At 39.3% G+C, this 22,283-nt stretch overlaps 1 protein-coding gene across 2 annotated transcripts in view; it reads left to right on the top strand.

Annotated features, from left to right (window-relative positions):
- The window catches only part of LOC311004972 (glypican-6-like), a 95,379-nt gene that overhangs the window by 26,707 nt on the left and 46,389 nt on the right, over positions 1 to 22,283 (top strand). For both annotated transcript variants that reach the window (XM_083997224.1, XM_083997223.1), the window contains 2 exons: positions 6,622 to 7,013; positions 14,401 to 14,566. In XM_083997224.1, coding sequence (XP_083853350.1) covers positions 6,622 to 7,013; positions 14,401 to 14,566 — 558 coding nt within the window. The remainder of the gene's footprint in view (positions 1 to 6,621; positions 7,014 to 14,400; positions 14,567 to 22,283) is intronic.

Genomic DNA, 22,283 nt, shown 5'->3' with positions numbered 1-22,283 from the left:
AAACAAATGCTATTGAGTTACAGTATGCAACTCTCAGATGATTGCACATTGCCCAGAAACTCAATGTCACGATGCCTGCGTGATGTCTGTCTGATTTTTTCCAGGAATATAGACTTCTTTAGCCTGCATGTGATTCCTGGAAGCGTGCATAAATAAATAAGTGTTATTTTGATCAGCTGCTGTCAGGATAGTGAATGTCATAAGGGAGGACTCCAGTGAGGGAGGAAATGAGGTTTGTCCAGCAGCACTTAGATGCATGACTCCAGGCTCCCCGGTTCCTCTTGGGGTTTGCTGCCACTCTCCATAATTTCATCAGGGTCAAAGCAGAAGCTATATGCAGGTTTCAGCTCCACACAACCTCTGCCTTCTGGAGACTGTGTGTCTGCCGAGGGTGTTGACTGACCACCCGCTCTGGAAATATGACATATCGATTGCTAGATTTGAATTTCACCCTTATCTTTATTTGTCACTAATTGAATTTGAGTGTTTGAGCTTGTGTGGTTGTTTAGTGAGCTGAGAATTAACAAACCACAGCCATGAGGAAAGTGTGCATTCTAGTTCTTAGGTATTATTTAATTCATTTAATCTGTATTTTTTCTTTTACTTTTTCATATCCCAATTTACCAAAAATAATTGCATTGGTCTTAATACAGAGCCAGAACACATAGCTAAAAATCCAAACAATACAGTGCTGTTAGTTCATTTAGATGCTCTTTACTGTCTATTTAGCACCTGGCTCTGTTGTCCCACCTACACACAGTCAGTGTATGTGTATATTTTCTTCTCTTTATGCAGAGTTTGTGATGAGTGTTACTGTAGCTGACAGTATCTGGCCAGCCCACGCATACCTGACACCACAGCCTATGTGTCACAGTGAGAGGGCACAGTCTCGACTATGCCAAGACCATATGAGCAAGAAATACAAGAATATCCACAACAGCCGAGCTCCAGAGTACAGCTGTATAAATCCAAGACAGAAACAGCATCATCTGCTAAATCAATGCCAAACATGCTGCCACGTTTGCTGTAATTTAAATGTGTAGATTTACATCAATGGCATGTCTGAAATTATATTGTCATTGTTTTCACATGTCAAACCACAGACAATGGTGTTTTGTAAAATTTAGACAACACACTGGTTGGCACAGAGAATTATTTTCTATCTTGCTTATTAAAGACTGAATCAGGAATCTTAATTGCTAATCAATGGCTGGCCCTTCTGACCGTGAACACCATGTTGCTGGGTAGCCATACAGAATATTAATGTGGTCCACCCTCTACAATTGATCTTTATTTCAAGGCTTGCACACTGTTGTAATTGTTGGAAGGTTGTAGAATACTTTCTCGCACATTTAGTACAAGAATATAAAAGGTGAATTATCTCCTCCCTCATCAGCCATTGTTCGAGGTGCCCTTGAGCACTGCACTTAACCCAGAATTACCACAAGGAAGCTGCCAACCGTAGATGGCTGTATCACGCTGGCCAGCTACCAGGTGTGGATGTGTTGTGTAGATGAATGTGAGGCTGCACGGTGCTGAAAAGGGCATGCTTGTTCAGCAAAACCATTACATTACCATTACATTCTTTAGTTAAGAAGTCCGATCAAACCATCCAGTTAGAGTGTGTACGGTTCAGGTAGAAATTCCACAGTATGCGTCTCTGTGTGCTGTAGAGACTTCTTCGCAGCAAGGTTTCTGACGGACAAGCTCTGATTTTGGATATACAGAAGATTTCACTAAATTTTTCAAACTCTGTCTTAAGTTTTGGAAACTTGGCAGGATTTTGTTCGAGGACAGAATGTCAAGTCTCAGTTAACACTTAGGATATTCCTGTAGGAAACAGACCTTTATTAAAACCAGCCCTTCTAATTTCCAATTCCCTCTATTGGCATAATTGGTCATGTTTTGAGGATAAACTCAAGAGGCCTCATGTTGATCTGCTCCCATTTGCCCCATTAAAGTTGCTGCAATAATATTTTTATACAAATTCAACTTTAATGCCCTCAAGCGCTTCTTTGCTGAGGAACCCTCCATTTCTTATTGTGAACCACATTGCAACAACAGGGGACAGAGCAAAGTGGATCAGAAAAAGAAAGAATCAAACACAGTTATTTTATGAGTCATCCAGGACTAATAATTATACCTACCTGCGATATACGTCATAAGAAGATACCTTGTAGGCTATATAATTTCTTGAAACTTTGAATTGATTACCTGGTTCTGGATTCTATTTGGGGAAATACATTAATTAGTTAATGATACAATTAGTTGTATATTGTTGCAACTCAGCTTGTGGTTTGAGGAAATGGAAATCAACAATAAAGCCAGCTAGTAGTAGTAGCGAGAAGGATAAGTACATGAAGGTACAATTAATCACCATTGTTAAAAGCAAATAAATAAATACATGAAAACACACAGAAAACACAGGAAGCAGCACCACTGTCACTAATGAGCCTGCCAGACATGTGAATTGCAAGTCAGCAGGCCAAGTTCCCAATAAAGGAAGCAAGTACCTGACAAATGAATTTACAGTCTTCACAATGAAGATAAGGACTGAAAACTGTATGATGAAAAGTTGTAACTCTGACTGTCTTACTGGGCCTTTAAAACTCAGTTTCCAGAGTGGCCACAGCTGCGGACTGGCAGGAACATCAGCCATGGCAATAAGTGACTCCTCCCATCAGGTCCAACCAATCCCAAAGCAGGGCCCACGCAGCCTGTCTGGCATACAAACAACAGGGTTAAGCACACGTTGGGGTGCCGACTGTGGCTGTAACAATATCTATATCTGGACTCACCAACAACCATATCCTTTTTAGCTGTAATTTTACATTGAAAGCCTCTGCTTTTAACTGTCACTTTGTGACTCACAATAGGCAAGTCACAGCAATTAACACCAGTAATGGAAAAGTCAGCATGTCATATATTTTACAGCTGAAGAGCACTCAAAGTAGCCCTCTATAAACTAGCACTTGAGATTGTCAGTGACAATCAGAGACACAACTGATGACACACATACAGTACATGTGGAATTCAAAATGTTCCTTTTGGCAGCAAAATGGCCAGTTTCATGCAGAGACATGAGACGTCAAAGAGACTGCAAACCTTCCCGTGCACTTTATATTATGCTGTTACAATAATCACAAAGTGAGACATTGGCGCTCTCTTTGACTGGCTGTGGTCCTGTAGGAGAAGACACTGACTGCTGGAGACAAGAGGCTGTTTACTCTGCTGCACAAATCATGTCACAGTTGCAGTTGACACAGGGTACCTGCACTAATGAATTACGCATAGATCCGACGATGTGTGGCTTGCAGGGATGTGTTTTACAAAGGAGACATCTGAGAAATTACCAGATTTCATTAACTCTCTTTCGTGTATTTGGCTCTTTTCACACCTTTCATTTGTGTGTCGCCCTGAAATCAAATGCTGCACATCAAGGGATATTGATATTGTGAAATTCCTGTCTTGTCCTGGTTTTATATAAGGATTAATACATATAAACCAGTTCCATTCAACTTTGTGTTGTTTCACAATATTTCAGCAAGAAGTGCTTACAAATTTTTCCCAACTGTTTGTGGGTTTTCTGTATAAAATTATTCAATTCTGTGCCAATTTTACAACCCAAGGTGAAACACATTCTCTTCTCTACCCCAGCAATACTTTCACTCAACAATCTGTAGTGGTCCACAAGCACTTTCTGGGCCAGAGTTTACCTCCAGATTGTGGATTGCCCCCATGAAGTTTCACCAAATGATCTCCACTTGCCTTTTTTCATCGTCTAAAGCTAAAGATTTAAAGTAGGAGCAGTTTGTTTAAAGATAGCTGAAATAGAGATTGCTGACATCTCTGACATCCAGGAGAGCATCCATCAGTGGGTTTCTGTGAGAGCGAGCAGCTGTGGAAGCAGAGAGACACAGGCTTTCTCCTCATCATGGAGAGAAGAGCACTGTGTAACCCTCCCTCACACAGCAATGTGTGGAAGGTGAGGAATAGGAGCCAAACTGAGCTTTATCGGCTAAATGTAATGAACTCTCTGCAAGTAGGATGCATTAGAATCACTCCTGTCCAGCGTTTCAGCATTGTTAGGCTCTGTTTGCAGCTCTTGCAGTCTTTTGACACACATCTTAATTACTAAAGGTTTAATGTTAAGCTTGCCTGTTCATTCTTAGCCTCTGACATTTCACTAAATTTACCATTGTAGAATATGATCCCTCTCATGAATTTTTAATAATAAGATTAAGATGTTTTTTGAACAAAATATTGTAGTCACTGAGGTCATCCATATTGTAATGATTAATTATAATCATTCCAGCTTGAAACGCCATCAACCATACTGTCTGTATTAGCAATACCTTTTGCCATTGGTTATATCTGATTAATATCTTATGGACAGCTCGCCCTTTTTTTAAAAAAACAAAATCTGCCTTTTTAAATTAAATTAGTTTTAAAGCTTTCATTAATCAGTGTGCATATCACTCAACACCACTGACTATTTTCACCACCAAAAATTAATCACTGAAGCACAAATCATGCTCTGAACTTTGAATATTTAAGTAACTGCACTCTGTAGTCTTTCATTCACCGCGTAGTCTAGAGAGTGCTCAGAAATAACCATACCTTGGCCAAAACCACAAGTCCACAAGTGAGCACTAATGACCACTTGAAATCCATTACAGTTTTGTCAGGGCCATTCTGATGAGTGCATGTAATGTGCATGGCTCAGTGGTGCCAGATGAATGTCTCTCAGTAGATATAGTATATCATGTGACCTATGTGCCGTGTATGAACTGCTTCACAGCTGCTTTACACATGGTAATTCTGACAGCCGTGGTAATTATGAAAGGATCAAAGGAGGAAATTGGGTGGTGAGTGAAAAGCCGAGGGAGGGATGGATGGATGGATATTTGTTTCCTACAGTGAAAACAATAGTCAGTGTTGTCTCTTTTATCTGTGACTCGTCTTTAATGTTGGCTGTGATTGTAACAACAACAATCCCCAAACCTTAAGGAAGTATTTATTTTAACCAAAGTCAAACCAACGCTTACCTAACCATGTAGCTTATTGGTTTATATGCTTAGACCCAACCACAGAATGGTGGTCCACCTTATCATTGTCATCGTGACAATAAACATCAGGCACACTTGCTACTAGTAGTGGTACATATTGGTATTGGTTGTTTCTGTTATTTGGTTAGGACTGGTTGTTCATATTGTAGGCTGCAGTTATTGTAAAACAAAGATCTGCATTGTCTCTATAGTCCACAACTGTAATGTCCAAGAAAGAAAAAAAAACAGTAGTAATAAGTAATGTGGTTTGGTGTATTAATAACTAACATGGTTTTACAGGGTCCACCCACACAGCTCATTATTTTTAATTATCCCTACCTTTTTAATGTCTTATCGCTAGCTTTGTCCACAACAGTCTCTTCATTCCCCACTATCCCATACCACAAAGGAACTAAAGACTTTAATAGTGCATTGATCAATATTTTTTTTCATACCATAAATGAATGAAATGACTGTGTATAGCGTAAAAGGTGTCACTCTTGGTGACTAATCCACAGGGATTTATCTAAAAGAACCAGATTTAACATCAGGAGTTTGCATAGACCAAACCATAACTAAATGGAATATTGGGTGAATGGTCAAATATTAACCAGATGCATGATATTATATGAATGTTGTGTTTACAGGTCTTTCCAAGACCTTGAGGTGGCCAAAACATCAATTAATCCTGCTGCAAAGATGTGGTTTGGGTTTACACTGTATAAACCACAATCATTTAGAAATATAGAAGACTTTCTAAAATCTCCACTGTCCTGTATAAGATTGGAGTTTTCTCTGACTAGTCTTGAAATATTTTACTTTGCAGTTTTGAAGCCTATTTAAATTTTAATCTCGGTCCCTGAAAGCCAGCACTATCATTGTGAATAGCAGATGGTCAGAAATGTTATCATCTCATTTTCTGGTGAGCCATAGAAGTCATGAGGCAAACAACACAGTGCCTAAAAGGAGAAAGCTGCAAACCCTACAGACAAACTGTATTGTGGAATCATCATAATACTGAAGGATAATTTATTACACTTCATCTGACAGCCTTATGTTTCCAGCATATGGAGCAATACTGCAGTCAGAATCTGTATAAAGGAAATGATTCACCAGAATATATCAAGGTACATTCATGTATTTTGCGGTTTCAAGGTAAGATATGGACAATACAGACCCCATGCACTGCAAACAGAGGACTTATTGCTTTCAAAAAAATATGAGGATGGCTCCTACTGCAGTGTGAAAAGTCTTTTAGTGCAGATTTGACAAAAAGCTGTATCTTCAAAATGAAGTCAACATCAGACGCTCTAATGGATTTGCTATTTTTGTAAATTTGGATTGTTGTTACATTTGTTGTGTCAATTGCAATCAAGAAGACTAGATGCATTGAATGTAATTGTGCTGTATTTCTATTTCAATCAAATCAATTGAAGGGGGGTGGGCTCCTATTGCATCTTATTAAGGCACATGTATGTATTCCACCTACAGAATTATCTACGTATGTTATCTGTATGTACTGTATGTGAAAATCAGACCATGAGTAACACTTCTTCATTTCTTCTTTACCCAGAGTTCTTCCTGGAGCTGCTGGAGAACACAGAGCGGTCTCTGAATGAGATGTTTGTGAGGACTTACGGCAAGCCTTACATGCAGAACTCGGAGGTCTTTGAGAATCTGTTTGCCGAGCTGAAGCGCTATTACACAGGAGGGAATGTTAACCTGGAGGAAATGCTTAATGACTTTTGGTCGCGGCTACTGGAGCGCATGTTCACGCTGCTCAACTCGCAGTATGTCATCACTGAGGACTATCTGGAGTGTATCAGTAAGTACACTGACCAACTCAAGCCCTTTGGAGACGTGCCCAGGAAGCTCAAGGCTCAGGTTACCCGGGCATTCATCGCTGCACGCACATTCGTCCAAGGACTCTCTGTTGGCCGGGAGGTGGCCCAAAGAGTGTCTAAGGTAAAAGTTCAACTGCATTATATAAAACACCCGTTCAACTGCTTGTTTCTCTCAGTTGCAAACCTACAAGTGTATTTTTATTTCACTGATGGGAAAATAACAGTACTTGACTTCAGATGAAATTAAGACTTACTCTGTATCCTACATATACTTTAACAGGCCTAAGGTCTTTTCTGGTCTTTCTGCTGTGAGCACACAGATTCCCCCCTGTTTTTTTTCTCACACGAACAAGTTCCTGCCAGATACCTCTCTGACTAATGTGGGGCTCTCTTGCTGCATGTCTTCGGGAAGTTTAAGCTCAAGGCTGCTTGTTGAGATGCTGTCGAGAAATGCCCAGACAATGAAAAAGGAAGAATGAAATCTCCATCACTGTTTATTTCTCTCTTGCCTAATATTTGCTCACCTGGTATATAGAAGCCATTATTAATGTTGTAGCCTTAGTAATAAGTTTGTTGCGATGTAACATTAACACAGCTTCTGCAGTATATCATGCTGTTCTGGGAGTGGGTGTAGTTTTGATAAGATTTAAGAGAAGCAAATGGCTAAGGCTTAAATTTAGTCACACTCAACAACTGGCCTTCTTGAGAAGCCTTGAGAAGCTCTACACTGAAAATTCCCATCCACCCTGGTTTTCCTTTACTACTGTATTGATATCAGTTAGATTGGATAATCAACACTATTCTACATATGTATGGGCCTGCTCTTAAGTGTAGACACAGACGCCAGTGAAAATATAGTAACTCTCAGTCATCAGAGACAAAGCGCTAAGGTGTAAGTCCCAGTGCACTTGTTGAACTTTAAACACGTTCCTGTGACAGCCTGCATCAGCTCCCCCCTCACCAGTAGTAAGTGAGGCTCATTTAGAAGCAGCCGCAGAGGATGTGTTGTTAGTATGCGTTTACTGAGTTACACTCCGCGTTTATTACAAGCAGGCATGTCCCAGCTTCACCCCTTGACATTTCGGTGGGACCTGAGATCCAGGTCATGTGTCTGGGACTGCAGCCCTTTGATCCCCAGGGTATAAACTCATCATGAGGGATTGGGTGTAAGCATAATGGAATAAGACACCCTGCTAGAGGTGTCTCTTGCACAGTGCCTTCAAGATGTGTCGTCCAAGCTTATTGCTGCTCGGATATATTGAATTAAAGCAGATGATGCAGTACTTTATTTCTTTTCATGGCTTAAGAGACAAAACACAAAACCCAGCGGAGCTTTGAGGGAGCAGAAACTCGTGTCTGAAGCGTGCGTGGCACAAACACGGCTCAAACTCTTTCCAGATCATTACCCAAACAGTGCATCTGCCTCTGTTTATCTGAAGTGATTAAAGTCTTCTAATTATTGGTTCGGTTGTTGACGCATTTAAACATGTAAATCCTCATATGGGTAACATAAAAAATAATACATTTATTAATCAATGTGAACCCACTATAATAATATACCAATAAGTAGGCAATATGTCAAATTAATGCAAAGAGATGAGTTAATATGTACATACACTTATGTGTTTCTACTGGTTAATAGCATTTGATATTACGAGAGTGTGGAGGTTTGACATGACTATTATTATTATTCTAAAATTCCAAAATATTGCTACTGGTGTGATGATTGTTGTCATATACTATGACGGTGATTTTTTTTTTTTTTTTTACAAATTAGATGAATATTACAAAACTACTCACAATGGGTTATACATATTAATCTATTTGTCTAAGGTGGGTTTTTGTAATTGTCATCTCATACTTACTCAATTCATTTTCAGTTAGATCATTTCTGTTGTTGTTCTTTCTCCTGCAAATAAGTTTCTAAAGAAACCTTGTTTTCACATAATTTTAGTATTAACTTTAAAAACTAGATTTCTGGTGGTGAAGCTGAAGATCTGTGATTTTCAGCTTCATTAAAATTGACATAATCCATAATCAGCTACTTGTTGTGCGACACATGGCGCCGCTTTACCGCAGTGACAGTATATTTGGCAGTAGATAAATCGTATGAACTTATCTAGGCAGCACAGACAATACTGCAGATGGCATGGTCATGTGACCACAGGCAGAGATTCCCAGGTTGAAGAATAGTCATGTCTCACCAGAAAAACTACACATTTCCTGTCAGTACACTGTACCACAAAACTCGACTGCTCTGTTCTTGGGGCTGCTGAGTATTCCAGGTCCCTGATGGTCCCGGCGTGTCAGCGCCCTCTACTTTTAACATGGAGGGGGCCACGACACCCAATAGCCCCTGTGGATTAACATCTTTGCCAGGCCGTCTAATACAGAATTATGTCTAGGAAAGGGCCCAAAGTTTTGTTGCAGACAATGCAGCCCCTGAGCCAAGTTCTACAGACATCACAGAGCCACTAAGGAAAACCTCAGAGCCTGATTCTGCCGCCACTACTGTAGCTGTGAAGCCGCGGCCAAGACAGAAGACGCAGCGGAGTCAAACTCTCTTAGACCTGGGGTGCTTTTTTCAAATTTTTCTCATCGTCTTTCAGATTGTAGACCATAGCTTTAATATGCAAACAAATGTAACCAAATTTAAATTGAAAAAAATATAGTAGCATAAAAACAGTATACGGTAGTAACCATAGCTTAATTACAAGATTCTGAAATCTGTAACAATTGTGATTGAACAGACTTTTGCTGTTTAAGCCTAGCTCTTATTTTGGCAACTGTAACCCTGACAATCTGTGAACAATACTTGTGTAACCAGGCCGTATTTATTATTTTCAGTCTCGGTCTATAACCTCCATGCCACCTGTGTCCCCCCCTCAGGAATTGTTCTTGAGTTTATTCATTTGTTTTTCGTCTTGTGCCTCCCCCATAGTGGAATAAAATCCCCACCCATGCAGATGTCATGTCTACAGAGGAGATGCAGAACAACTAAAGCCTGATTAAATAATGTTCAGAGAGAGTTAATTATCAACTTTGATTGCTTAGCAACAGTGCTACAACAAAGCTGTTGTTCTGCTTTGGTACATACAGTAACAATCTAGATTTTTTTAAATTAAGAGTGAACTTGTATTAATTCAGTGGTATAATTATACTGATCATACAATTATTCTGATCATGTCAGTGTTTTTAATCATTTGCTAGTAGGTAAATACCCTTGTTGCAGAACATAACTAAGCTTTTGGGAATGGTTTAATGGCACTGATTTCATATCGACTGTGTTATTGGTACAGTACATATCCTATACATGCAGCTGAGATGAGAGGCAAAGGTAAAGGAGCTGTCTCAAAGGCAAAGAGAAGAAATGACTTCATCACTCCAAAAAGTCAGCGGTTACGAAAAGATTTCTAAGACGTTTCAAGTTGCAAGAAATATGGTTGGCAGAATCACACACAAGTTTAAAACCTCATGGTACAGCAAGATGTGGAAGAAAGAGTAACATTTTTCAAGAGAGAATCAGACAGTTGAACAACAGCTAAGAAAAGAAGTCCAATTACTGCCAAAGACTTGCAGGAGGACATGATGAAGGCAAGAGCAAAAGTAGTCCATCAGTATCAGACTCTATGAGGAAGACAAGCAAGTACTTCATACCCAGAAACTTGTCTTGTTGCATTCTTGACCAAAAAGCACATAAAAGCTCCACTTGAATACGGAAGAAAAAGAGAGATCCAGCTGTGTGGACCCATGGGTCAGTAGTACATCTGAAATCAGAAGGCAAACGGCAAAAAGAACATCTCAACAGTCAAGCACCTGTTGATTTTTCTGCTGCAGGAACTTGTTAACCTGACTATGAAGAAGGATGTGCTGCCTTTGTCTATTATATAATTGAAGCTTGACGTACAGTAGGCCATGTCTAAGATGCAAAATTTGGATCAGGGATAGTTTCTCGAAAGTCCTTGACTGGCCATCTCAGTCTCTTCCTTGAAATCCTATAAAAAATATTTGGTGGGAAGAAAGTGACAGCACAGAAACCTGGGAATATGAGTGAACCAGTTTAAAGCTTTTGCACATGGGCTAAAATCCTTAAAGAGAGGTGTCAGGAGTTTGTGAGAAATTATCAGAGACATTTATGGGATGTCATGAAGGTTGAGGGACACTCAACAAAGTATTCTAATAACAATAATTTTGCTAATGGGCCTTTATTGGAGACTGTCCTCTGTCTAAAAAGGACAGCCCCACAGGTCATCTGTGCAAGTCACATATTATGACCCACAGTTAATGTATTATTATTAGGCAACCTCTATTATGTCTGGCGCAAGGAAGGAAATCTGATGGAGTTTATAGGGCGTTAAGTTCTGTTACTTTAAATCCTCTAACAGGAGACCACAGTTGTCAATGTTGTTTGGCAATTATCACTGTAACCATGATGATGGAAGGTCTTCTAACATTGACAAAGTACTTATTTAAAAGCACACCACATTTTTTCTGTCAAATAAAGACGAATCCTGTACTCCCTTAAATGTCATTTTCAAGCATCTAGGCAACTGCCCTGTCTGGAGGACTTGTTGGAAAATCAAATTTACCATTTGTACTATTAGTAAGCTGAACATTGCATTCGCTAAAATCACTCAAATGCATTATTAAAATATCCTTGACAGTTTCACAAGGTCTTAGTTGCTATGTTTTTATAAAATTTATATCACTAGAATGTCTTGCAGGTCAAGGGGGAGGAATAACTTTGATTCAGACTGTACAGTAACACAGCTTTCGTCTGGAAGACTAAAACATACTTTCCTCACCCTGCAGTTACAACAAGACTTGATTTTTTTTTTCAAACCCCATCAGTGTATCTTAATTTTTTGTCTAGCTTATCGTGTGCAAGATATAAGGAAATAAAATATGTTAGGAATTCCTCCTCCTGACAGTCGTAATATTGCTTTTATTTAGCACAGCCTCTTGTCTAAGTCCACTCATTCTTAATACTTGCTATTAGAAATCATCAGTACAACAGTTACTTAAAATGTTTTTTTGTTTTTTTTAAAGGAAATTAGACATTAATAAGTGCCTCCATGGCATGTCTAAGTGTAGTATTAGGACGATTTAAAGCATGAAAGATGCTTAATAAGATGCTTGTTGGTGCTTCGTGGAACACAGGGAAAAAATCCATTAGCTGTGACCCAGGAGCTTTCATTTCAAATATCTTGACAGGGCGTCAGAGTGCAAGCATTTGAGTGCAGGGAGTAAGAATGTTGAGTGCTGTGTGCTCTTCAGAAATCATGTAATAAAATCAGTTTTAGTAGGTCATGCAGTCAAGTTTGTATTTGCTATCTGAAATGCCACTATACTAGCTTACACAAGGCAAAACACTGATAAGATTCTGCACCTTGGATATAATACAGCAGAACAGCTGATGCAGCGAGCGGTCAGCTTTGTCCAGTAGTTTGTTCTGTGGGTACTTTTTCAGTGCCTCCTGAATTAAGGCATAAAAATAAATACTGTTTATTAAAGTGGCCAACAATCTACTCAAGTCACACCAGATGTCACTTTTATCAACAGTAAACAAGCTAAAATCACAATTATGTCTAAAAGACTTTTTCATCTTCCAACACTGATTCATCCACTATAACTGAGTTTTTTTTCAAGCAAAGAACCCGAATAAACCGGATACTAATTAGCACCCTTCATTTGAGTGTGCCACAGTGGTTCCCATTAGGCTGCAAATTCTCCTAATTCAAAAAGGCAAAACTATATCTACACATTGTACATTAGTCTCCCACTCCCTAAAATGAGTCTGTCTCTGTAGAAAAATATTGAAAAGCATCATGTTCGGCAAATTAAGAGCCAGCTTTTGGATTAAGAAAAACACCACTGAAACAATCAATTAATGCTACAGTTGATTGCCGAACTTAATAATTATGCACTGTAATTGTTTTTCACCCCTTTCAAATGCATTATGAATTTAATTGTGGATAATGGATTAATTTAACTTCCACCCACTAAGATAATCTTCAAGTGGCTCTGACCTACAAAAAAAAGGGAAAAAAGAATAACATTTAGATATGCCTCCAGTTGTATTTATGATTTTATGTGAACTGAGATACTGTAATGAGATGGAGATATCTAAAGATATCTTGAGATGCCAGTGTTAAAGCAGAAGTGAGCGATATCTTTGTGTTAATATAAGTCTTAAATAGTTCTATCTTCCGACAGCAATCACTTACATAGAGTGTTTGGTCTGAAACACGGGTCTCTCAGTCACTCTGCTCTGCTCTGAGCCGAGGAGAAAACCTTTCTCGTATCCTACAATTTTTATCCAATGAGGAGAGAGAACGGCATGCAGGGCTGTGTGTGCAGCCAAGGGATGCGCCTGAATGTGGTGACGTAGGGACGAGGACTGTTATGGTGCGTTCAAGGCAACTCGTAACTCGTGTTTTTTCCAACCTGTGAAGTCGTACCAGTTCGATCTGGTACGAGTTCACGGGTCGGAAGTTACGAGTGGCCATTATAGTGACTTTCACAGGTAAAACAGGTCGGAAAAACACGAGTGGGTTGCCTGGAATGCTACAAAGTCGTAAGTTGTGACTTGAAGCTGTAATTTACGGTTTCAAAAGCCTGCCTGGAACGCAGCATTACCCAAAACGACCGGATCGCTTACTTCTGCTTTAATTAATTCAGAATCAGAATCATTTTCTGGCCATTTACTGTATACAGTCACACCTGTAATTATGTGCTTTGAATGCCTATGATGGGTGTTTTAGATTTTTTTTTCTTTTTAAACAGTCTCTGTTTTAAGTTTTGAGATTTCAGTGGTCAGCAAATTTAGAACCCAAAGTTGGTATGAGGAGAAGGTGAACAAAGCTGCCTCTTACAGCTCCCTTCTGCTCCACTACCATTAAGAGACAACAATGAAATTATATATCCATACCAATAGATTCAGTGTGCAGCTATTGAAGGCCTATTGTCTGCAACTGATAGCCTATTAGTTATACTATGCACTCTCTGTCATACCAGTCTTGGCTGGGGGGTTAGCCGTGAAAACACATATTTGTGCTGTTCTATTCTACTGCAACCAGTTGTTTTTATTTGTTTGCTTTTTAGTTGATATCTCAATGACTACAAGTTCCGTTATCTGCCATCTTCACATCTCCATCCATTTTGTTTTTGTGTGTGAAATTGGGGAAGATGCTCATCAGCCAATTTTGTCTGAAGAGTCGGCAAATAAATGTTTGTTCTGTTTAATGTTGGCATTTCAATGCAGGACAAGTGATCTGGCAAACACACACACACACACTCTCTCTCTCTCTGAATATGCACGCTAACCAAAGTTATTTTTTCTTACCAAATAACACAGTGACTGTTATCTGCTAAAACTAGGGTGCATTTAGGCAAAGTAAGATGAATAAAACAAAAGTTAAATACAAGTGACAGAATATGATTATAATAATCATGGCTTTCATGTGTGCTGTCCAGATGCTAATGTCATACTCCCTGTGTCCCTGCAGGTAAGCAGCACTCCAGCATGCATGCGAGCATTGACAAAGATGATGTACTGCCCTTTTTGTCAGGGCATGCCTGCAGTTAAACCCTGTAAGAACTACTGCCTGAATGTCATGAAGGGCTGCCTGGCCAATCAAGCTGACCTGGATCCAGAGTGGAACCAGTACATTGGTAAGTCTTCTATGTGTTTTTTTCTCTTTATATCTATGACTGTGTGTTTGCTTCTCATGAATGTGATGGGTACACAGAAGGTTACATCACATTAACACTCACAACAATTAGACACATACATTCAATTTCTTCACCTTAAGCATAACCTTACCAATTCTTTTATATAGCTTTACACTTGCTTGCTGCAGACTGTGTTGGTGTTGGACGGTGTTGATTTGGTGTGATTGGTAATACTGTAGCTGCAAATCTTAGTAAACATTTGTGTTCTAATGTTTTATGGAAGTAAAGACAGGCCATGATATAGATTTTTTTTATATTTAATGTTTCAAATACACGTTCTGAATTTATATGGTTTGAAATTTCCTCCCTGTAATTTCCATAATTTCAAAATTAAGTATTTTTACATTTTATTTATTGTTATGTTAGATTATTTTGGCCTTTTCTGCTTCTGCAGTGTTTAGTGTTTCCTCTGGCCTACACAAGTTGTAACTTTAGTTTTTTCCAAACTTCAACTTAAGCGGTAGCTAATGTCAAAATGTTACCTTTTTTACTATGCAGGATAATATACATTTTTTGTATTTTTAAGAATATTTTTGGGGGCATTTTCACCTTTATTGGATAGTATAGTATAGAGAGACAGGAAATGGGAAGGCAGAGAGAGGGGGAATGGCATGCAGTAAAGGGCCGCCCGATGCGGGATTCGAACTGGGGCCAACTGCAGTGAGGAATGTAGCCTCTGTACAGTATATGGGGCACCTGCTCCACCAACTTTGCCACATGACGCCCCAGGGTAACATAAATTTGTGTCTTACATTTGACTTTCTATTTTAAGAGAGGTTACAACTCAGGTTGTGTTGTCACATTTTCACAAAATCAGTTTCATTGACACATGTTGGGCCCCCAGATAAGAAGGTGCTTTATTTGTTGTTGCTCCATCAACATTTTCCTGCATGAAAAGGTTTTATTCATGGGATTCTAGTCTCCTGCTGGGCTAAATGGGGAGTCGTAATAGGGCAGAAGTGCACAGCGGGGAGCGTCAAGTTTTGTGAAGCAAAGTTCAATGGGAACTTGTTCATCTCAGAGACAAAGAATACAAACATGAATGTAATATTTATATATTTATGTAATGTTTCATCGAATGCGTTACACAGATGATTCCTGCTGTCAGTTAGATAGGCTCATCGTGTAGGACTGAACTAGAGCAGTGACAGTGAAAATGTGATGGGGCTGCTGTTAGAAATAGAAGAAGGAGCTGTAGCTGTTCAAAGCTTTGTGGCATTTTTATATTTCAAATTGCCTTATTTTCTCTTCCCGTAAAGGACTGAAATATTTGTGATGACTAATTTTGCACTCTGAGGTGTATTTACAAATGTAACCAGTCAAATGTGTGGCATTTTATTATGGGGCTGTGTTTGAATGATGTCATGTTTCTGCTTTTTAAGCTTTTTATGTGTCATTTAATGGAGTTTAGGGTTAGGGGTTAGTCAGTTTACAAATAAGGTGCACACAAATGACACGTGAAAAGCAAAAAAAAACAAAAAAACAAATGCATTAAAGGTTTTTACAAAAACAAGGATAACATGCTAAATGACTTGAAAAAATTGCTGTTATATTCATCCTCCATTTGGTGGGACCTGGCTGAAATATGATAAGGGGCAGCCAGCTAACTCCACCCATCGTATAAATCCAGAGCTGACTGTTAACATGACTGATTTCAGGGTCATGAGGTTTGCATTTTCTAACTTTGTATTCTCAACAATGCTGGTGAGATTTCTCCAGATTGTTGCTCTCAAGTCAACACGTCTTCAATCCTTACCACAAGTACCTGTTTACACTGGCAGCTCATTGAGTGCAACATAGGCGACGCGTTGCCCTTGTCTTGCCTCAAAGTCTTTCCTATATTCAACTCCCTTTTTAGCTCCCATTGGGCCTGCTTGATGTTCAGCCCTTCTCATAAGCCCCTTGTCGTCATTGGCACTTGTCCATTTTATGCTGGGCATGTAGTGTACATCAGGCTTGTGTAAGCTTGACCTTGATAGAGCAGCACAAAGTTTTGTGCCAGTCTTTGTTAGAACCACTGGGACTATATGGACCAGCGAACCAAAACAATGAGCAGCTCAAAGAAGGTGAAAGCTGCAAAGAGCTTCAGGGTGGAGTGTTGATTCTCAGTGGGATCTGCAGCACTACCAATGCTTTTTTTTACACTTTTAGTTTTTTGATTCATTGTTTTCAGCAAAACTATCTTATTATGGGGCTTTAAAGATACAATTGATTAACGTAGACTATAGTAAGGACTTTTATCAGCAGTGGTCTCAACAGAGATGTGTGTATATAAAAAAAGAGCTGCATACTGGAAAATAGGGGGTTTACTGTAGTGTACACATAAGAAATCCTTCTGTGAGTGGTTTGTTAATAATTTAATGGTGAGGGGTAGTGTTGCTTATTTAGCGAAACAATAGAAAACAACCAGTAACGGGATATAAGGATGCATGCTGTTGAACCAAAGCATTATTCATGGTGGCCTGAACGGCTCTATGTGTTCAACAGGAGCAGGGCAGAGCAGCTGCAGTGCGGCAGGAGAAACGACAAGACTGACAGATGCGGGCTTGTGTCATGTCAGGGGAACTTTTCCCTAAAAGCCAGAGTGTAGCGCAGTGTAAACCCACATTACTGAACTCAACAAACCCTTAAAATCTGAAAGACCTCATATGCAAATTGCAGTATGCTCTCTTGTATTTATTTATTATATTTTTTAAAACTCTTTTGTATACTCTGGGGTCAGTCGATCTGTCTTCCAGTGCATCATGGTATTCTCAGACAAAGTAAAGCACCACACACAAGTGGAAATAAAAGCTCAACACAGCAAAAGCATTGACTGCTGCAGATTCCAAGGGACGCACAAGACATCTGTGGTCCGGATGGACATCTGATAGCATTTAAGCATGCTCTGGAAGTTTGGTAAATGTACTTTGTGGTTAGACATCCCTGCAGTTTAAACCTAACTGACACATACACACAAAGGAAGGACCTGCTGCTTGATTCAGGTTTAGCTTTACAGCCAACTCTATATCCCTCAACGTTTTATGAAATAATAACTTTGATTTATGAGGAGGATGTAAGTGACAAATTAAGTCATTTGTACAACCTCATCACAAAACATTACATTCGTATTATTCCTCGAGTCGCTTCATCTTTCCTGACACCAAAGGACACGTTGGAAATTTGTGTTGTTATTTGTCGCCACAGTATGGGCTGCCTGATAGTTGTTTATTATATTAATTATGTTAAGTCAAACTAATTCAGCCAGAAAATGATAAAACTGCATGTTAGTTTACAGTCCTGCCTCTGATGAAAGTTAAAGGGCCCATATTATGAAAAATCCACTTTATACAGGTTGTGTAGCAGTTATATGTGTTCCCGTGGCCTTTCTATGATGCCTGAAGGTGAAAAAAGTATGTCAGCTTCTTTAATTGATTGCTTCACTTTTTTGAGATCATGTGACCAAATGAGTGAGTTAGAAATGCTTCTGATCCTGACGTCAAGAGCAGCTAACTCCACCTCGCGATACTTCCTTATACTCCCCCTGGGCCAGTCCAAAAAAAATGTGAGCTCTGCCCGCTGAGATTTTTCCGGAAACAGCGACAGTCAAGCAGCCCATGTGTGATGTCTTCTCCGGTCGCACCTCAGTTTCACTTGTTTTTTATTTGACAGAGTTTCACACAGAACTTCCTGATGGCTGTAGGAGTCTCTCCATGTTTCTCCTGCGCCAGTAAAAAGCGAACATTTACGTCTTTTCAGACAAGACGATAGTCTCATAAACTACGCTATTCGATTTTTTTTTTAATTGCATTGTTTTTTTGCCGTTATAAAACACACACACAGACACACACGGTGCTACAGCTGAGCAGCATTGGCAGCTAGATCTTCCAATGTTGAACCGTTTTTTATACGAAGTGGCTGAAGAGAGAGGAACATCAGAGGCTCCTCTGAGCAGGTGAACCGGCTGGAGACCGCAGCAACGTACAGTAGGCCTACTTTTTTTTGTGCGGTGCGCGATGCGAGGTCGACTTAAAACCAATAAAAAAAACCTATGCAGTTGTGCTATTGCTGTAGCCTCTGATGTTTCTAAAACCCACTAATGTCCAAAATTGGTTGCTAAGAAACACCTGTCAGCGCGTACATTGAGCAGTCCACAAAGTAAGGGCTGTAACCAAGCTGTAACAGCATGTCTGTTAATTACATTTTCAACAGGCTGAGCAGCATATTAATCTTACCAGTCTGCAAGTTTGTCTGTATATATTGCAATATTAATTTCCATCCATCTGTTTTCAAAGCCACTTGTCCTATGCAAGCATGAGTCCCCATTTCTTTCTTTGGACTGCATGAGAAAACCCACGCAGCAAACTGAAACACTGTCTGTCTCTGCTAATGCATTACAATACATTGTATTGTCTGCTTGCTGATTTAGCCCAGCCCCTTGTCTTTCAGTCAACATGTCCCTCATTAACACAGAATCAAATTTTGGACATGACTTCACTTAAATTTAATAATTTAACATTTCTGCCATTAATCCTGGAGCAATGTTCATTCTGTCTTTATCAGAACTCTTGTCAATAGGATTATTGTTCTTGGGTGTAGATTAAATGCCAGTTCTATATCTTTTGGCGCTGACATTTCATGCTCATTATAGGATGAAAGATTTTCAATTAGCTTAAGGTCTAACCACGAATAAGGTATTGACTTTGCTCTTTGTGTTAAATTGTCAGCGACCGCTCTTTTATGTTACGGACAGACAGACAGATTAGCGTAATGTGGAATGTCATATGCATGAGCAGTATAATATAATATAAATCATACGGTATAAATTGATTGTTCTATCTCCGATGTGGTAGGCAGTCATCTTGCCTTTATTCGCATATAACGGTCAAATAAACCGCTTCATACCAGCCCTCTGAGAAGAATAAGATTTGCCCTGAGACACACTGGGGGAAAAAGAGTCCCTCAGAGCCGACACAGACTCGGGGCTAAGATATTCATCTTGATTCCTGTGGCATCCATTCAGACCAGCATCATATACCTGCTCCACTGACCAGAGGAGACAAGATATTGGGGAGGGGGAAAACTAATCCAACCAAAGAGCAAGAAATCCTTTAAACCTGGAAGCTGTGCCCCTGATAGCAATGATTTTTCCCTACAACACCTTCTCTCTGCACGGCTCCACTTGGAGGAAATAACACCCTCTGATTAAATAGATTCCAACTTGTGACAGAACTTGAACTAAAAAAAAAAAAAAAATCACGCACCAGTTCACTTTAACCAAGTCCTCACCTTCATTTATCCATTATATAAGTGTGAAACGAAAAGGGGCTGTCAGACTGCTGTGGCAGTGCCAGAGGCAAACTGAAACAGATGTGTGTATACTGTATGAAGAGCAGCTGTACTGCTATATATTCCCCAGAAATGTGAAACATTTCAAAATGTCTCTGGATGTATTTGCCAGTTGTCTATTTTCTGTTCTGAACTTCCACAGTAGAAAAATAATAATGGTTTAAGAATCTCATTTTTTCTTGGTTGTTTTTTTCTGTTGTTCCACTTTCTCAGCAATTAATTATTTGTTGTCGAAGCCAGTGTACAATAAATGATGGAAAAACTGCCATCCTTAATCGCATCACTCCTCTGCATTTATATTCATATGGTATGCATATGCATCTCACAGAGGAGATCATGTAAGTTTGCCTTACCAACAACCTCAGATCAAAAGGCATTGTCCGCATTCTAGACAAGCAAATATACTATGACCATTATTTGGGAAGGTTCTGTTCATAGTAATAGCCTTAGTGTTACAAGTTGTTTTAGTACAAATCTGTTCATGTAGCTGCTATAATGAGCATAACATGAACATCAGCTATAATCTGTATTTCTTCCGTAGTGTTAGACTGAAACAAATCCAAAATAAATCATACACTAGATTAAATGGGCTCTGTTGAATAGCCAGTCTCTAATCCATTCTCTCCCACTGGAGAACAAATCCTTACTGACCTCTCCCTGTTCTGCTCCAAATCACAAGACTTGCCCAGCGCATTAATGCTGGAAACAGATTCTAACTATATAAATGGGACCACTTTATAATAAGTACACACTATTAAGCATTAGTTGAGCATTACATACTGAATTCATCATTTATAACACATGAATACTCATTAGTATGTAGTTTATTAAAGCCCCTGTATGGAGCTTTTAACTAGATACGCAAAAGTCTCTGGTTTCTGCTGATGTGTCTCTGTTACCTACAACAGCAAATGAGCCCATCAATGTGAAGATACATGTACGCTACTTCTAAGTAGTCTAATTCTATACCTCTGGAAGGCATGGTCGGGTCGGACCACTGACGAAACGATACGAATAGATACATTACGCTGCTAAAAAAAAAAAAAAAAAAAAAAAAAGCAAGTCCCGTCTTCTTTCCGACGTTTCCAAAACAAATCTACACGCGCTGGCCTGACAAACGTCTTCATGACAGTGGGAAATGCAGTCTTCATTCCACCGCTTTCCTCCACAGGGGCCGCCAAAATCAACACTAAATGAAAAGTCTGTACAGGGGCTTTTACACAGTTAATACTCATCATTGATAAGCACCAACTGTATAAACTACAAATTAAGAATTCAGTATTAATTAATGCTTAACTAATTCTTAATAGTGTGTACTTATGAATATGTATAATATGGATCTTGAAGGTAATTTGGTGCAATCATAAGAATTGTATTTAGATTTTTTTTTTCCTACACTGCGCATCCTTTAAAAAACGCATTATAAAATGCCATGTGCAATTTGATCACTTTAAGAGCGGGATTTCTGCTGATGAACAGCTGTCAGTTTGTTCACTGCACCTGAGAACTCCACACTGAACACAATCAAGGACCCACACGTCAAATCCTCTGGGATATATGGAGCATTACGCTCTCCGCATAAATCACCGGGTATCTGTTTAAAGATGATCACTCTGACAGTGTTTACTTGTCTTCGCGTTGTTTAAAAACAACTCCTCTGGTTGGTTGTTCTTTTTGTTGAGGAATGTTCTGAAGCGGGCTGTTTTTAACCATTTTTGATGTTATTTATCAAGCTGTCTGCATAAATTGATGTCTTCCTCCTCTCAGGTCATTTGAATATCAGTCACATGCTGTGGTGATGAATATTGTCCTCTGCAGTTTGCACCCCATATCTCATTATCATTATTTCTTTGCGTTGACATGTTGACACCTGTGATGGAACTTCTTCCTCCTGCACTTCCACTGTATTCACACTGAGACTTTGCCACTTGCGTAAAGTACCGGTAGTTTTTAAAAGTGAACTCGTTGAGTGTGCCGCAGTTTTCTTGCAATCTTGTTGGGTTGGTGTTTACAGGCTGTTACTGTTCTCTCTGGAGAGATGTGCCACCGCACTGGAAGTGATCTGCATCGATTCTATCTGCTCATTTCTTTTTAATTAGGTGATTTGTTTCACTTGGTAATTGGAGCCAGCCACAACCTCACTGTTTATGAAAATTCAAGCCAGCAACATATCATTTCCTTTGTGAAAAATCCCTCATGAATAAAATATTGACTGGAGAATTTTTTTTCCCTCACATGCTGTGAGTGGACAAGCCATGGCTGAAAGTCAGACCACACAAAGACCAAAATACATTCTGCTAATACAGATGCTTTGAGTTTTGAATTTTGT

Source organism: Trachurus trachurus, assembly GCF_905171665.1.
Source record: "Trachurus trachurus genome assembly, chromosome: 21".
NCBI lineage: Eukaryota > Metazoa > Chordata > Actinopteri > Carangiformes > Carangidae > Trachurus > Trachurus trachurus.
The sequence above is the reverse complement of the archived record's forward strand: the minus strand, read 5'-3'. Positions and strand labels throughout refer to the sequence as shown.